The 1,561-nt window shown below is 59.8% G+C and overlaps 1 protein-coding gene across 1 annotated transcript in view; it reads right to left on the bottom strand.

Moving 5' to 3' along the window:
* Positions 1 to 1,561, bottom strand: part of LOC102438585 (calpain-2 catalytic subunit) — a 37,407-nt gene that overhangs the window by 18,917 nt on the left and 16,929 nt on the right. Inside the window, 2 exon segments of the mRNA XM_023746212.1 lie at positions 528 to 602; positions 1,489 to 1,557. Coding sequence (XP_023601980.1) covers positions 528 to 602; positions 1,489 to 1,557 — 144 coding nt within the window.

Genomic DNA, 1,561 nt, shown 5'->3' with positions numbered 1-1,561 from the left:
TTTCTCCATTCATATATAGAGAGAGTGAAAGGGAGGGGGGAGAGACTCAGAGAGAAACATCAAATGTGAGAGAGACACATCGATTGGTTGCCTCCCACACACGCTCCGACCAGGGCGCGGGATGCAGCCTGCAATGGCGGTACGTGCCCTTGACTGGAATTGAGCCTGAGACCCTTCAGTCTGTGGCTGACGCTCTAACGACTGAACAAAACCAGCCAAGGTCAAGGGACCAGCTTCTTGAGGCATTGGACGACCCTCCAGAGAAGTGCCCTGTCTTCTCTTGGGATCTGAACACGACCCCAGGGCCCGCTCAGCTGCCCCCGTGAGCCCGCTCAGCTCTGAACCCCCGGTGGAGAGGGACACACTGAAGAAGAGCTTTGAGAGTTTTTGCGTTCAGGGTCTTGTCGTGATTTAAAACAACAAACCCGGGATCCCATGCCCGGGGCCCTCGCCACCTAATCTCACTGAGTTTCTAGTAAAGATCGCGGGGCAGACCCCTCTTTCCCCAAAGCCTCTGATCATCTCACCAGAATTCTCCGTCTTCATGCCGTCTGGTCAGCCTTTCCCTCACCTCTGGGTCCACGGTGTTCCAGTTCGGGCAGCTGGGAAACCAAGCCCCGGGAGACGCGTTAGAACTAGTATAGGGCGACCAATGACTTCTCCCCAAGGCTCCCCCAAACCGAGGACCAGGGACAGGCTGTCTGGCCTCCGAGGGCCCAGACCCCAGTAAGGGAGGGAGGTGACGCACACGTGGCAGAGACGTGCGTGGAGCAAGGTGATTCATTGAAGGGAGAGGGACAGAGAGAAACATCCATGATGAGATAGAGTCATTGATCGGCTGCCTCCTGCACGCCCCCTACTGGGGATCGAGCCCACAACCCGGGCATGTGCCCTGACCAGGAATCGAACCGTGACCTCCTGGTTCATAGGTTGACGCTCAGCCACTGAGCCACACCGGCCGGGCACTGGCAGCAATTTCAAGGGGTCACTGACAATCTGACGGCTGACCCGTGGGAGCGGCCAGGGAGAAGGTGTTAGAACTGCGGGTGCTGGGTGGTGGCGGAGGAGGGGGAAGGTCACGTGAGGGGCTCACCTGGGACCCAGTCGCAGGTGTAACCCCACCAGGGAGCCCCGGAAATCACCGGAAGGAAAGGCTTCTCTCTGGTCTTAGGCACAAAGTTTACGTCCTTGGACCAGAACAAGCGCTTGGGGGAAGAGAGGGGCATTTCCCCCCTGAAGGTCCAATAGCAGGAGAACCGGAGCGAGGGAGGGGCGAAGCGCGGGAGGATGAAAGGAATGAGCACCAACAGGGGCCCTGGGCCTTATAAAGGCCCCGGTGGCCGGGATGCGCTGGTTAAAAGCGCCTTCGAGGGACCACCTGCCCGTGGACCCCACTCGGCGTGGCCCATGCTGCCGGGGCTCATTCCCCTCCTTTCCCCAGAGCCTCCCAGCAGGACGCACCCGCCCAGCCCCAGCTGCGCTCCTCACTTGTCATTCCACTTCCCGGTCCACTCCACCTCTCCCCAGGGGTTCCGGATGCGGATCAGCTTCTCCAGGCTTC

This window comes from Myotis lucifugus, unplaced genomic scaffold (genome assembly GCF_000147115.1).
Source record: "Myotis lucifugus unplaced genomic scaffold, Myoluc2.0 scaffold_635, whole genome shotgun sequence".
NCBI classification, from domain to species: Eukaryota; Metazoa; Chordata; class Mammalia; order Chiroptera; family Vespertilionidae; genus Myotis; species Myotis lucifugus.
This window is presented reverse-complemented; position numbering and strand designations above follow the sequence as displayed.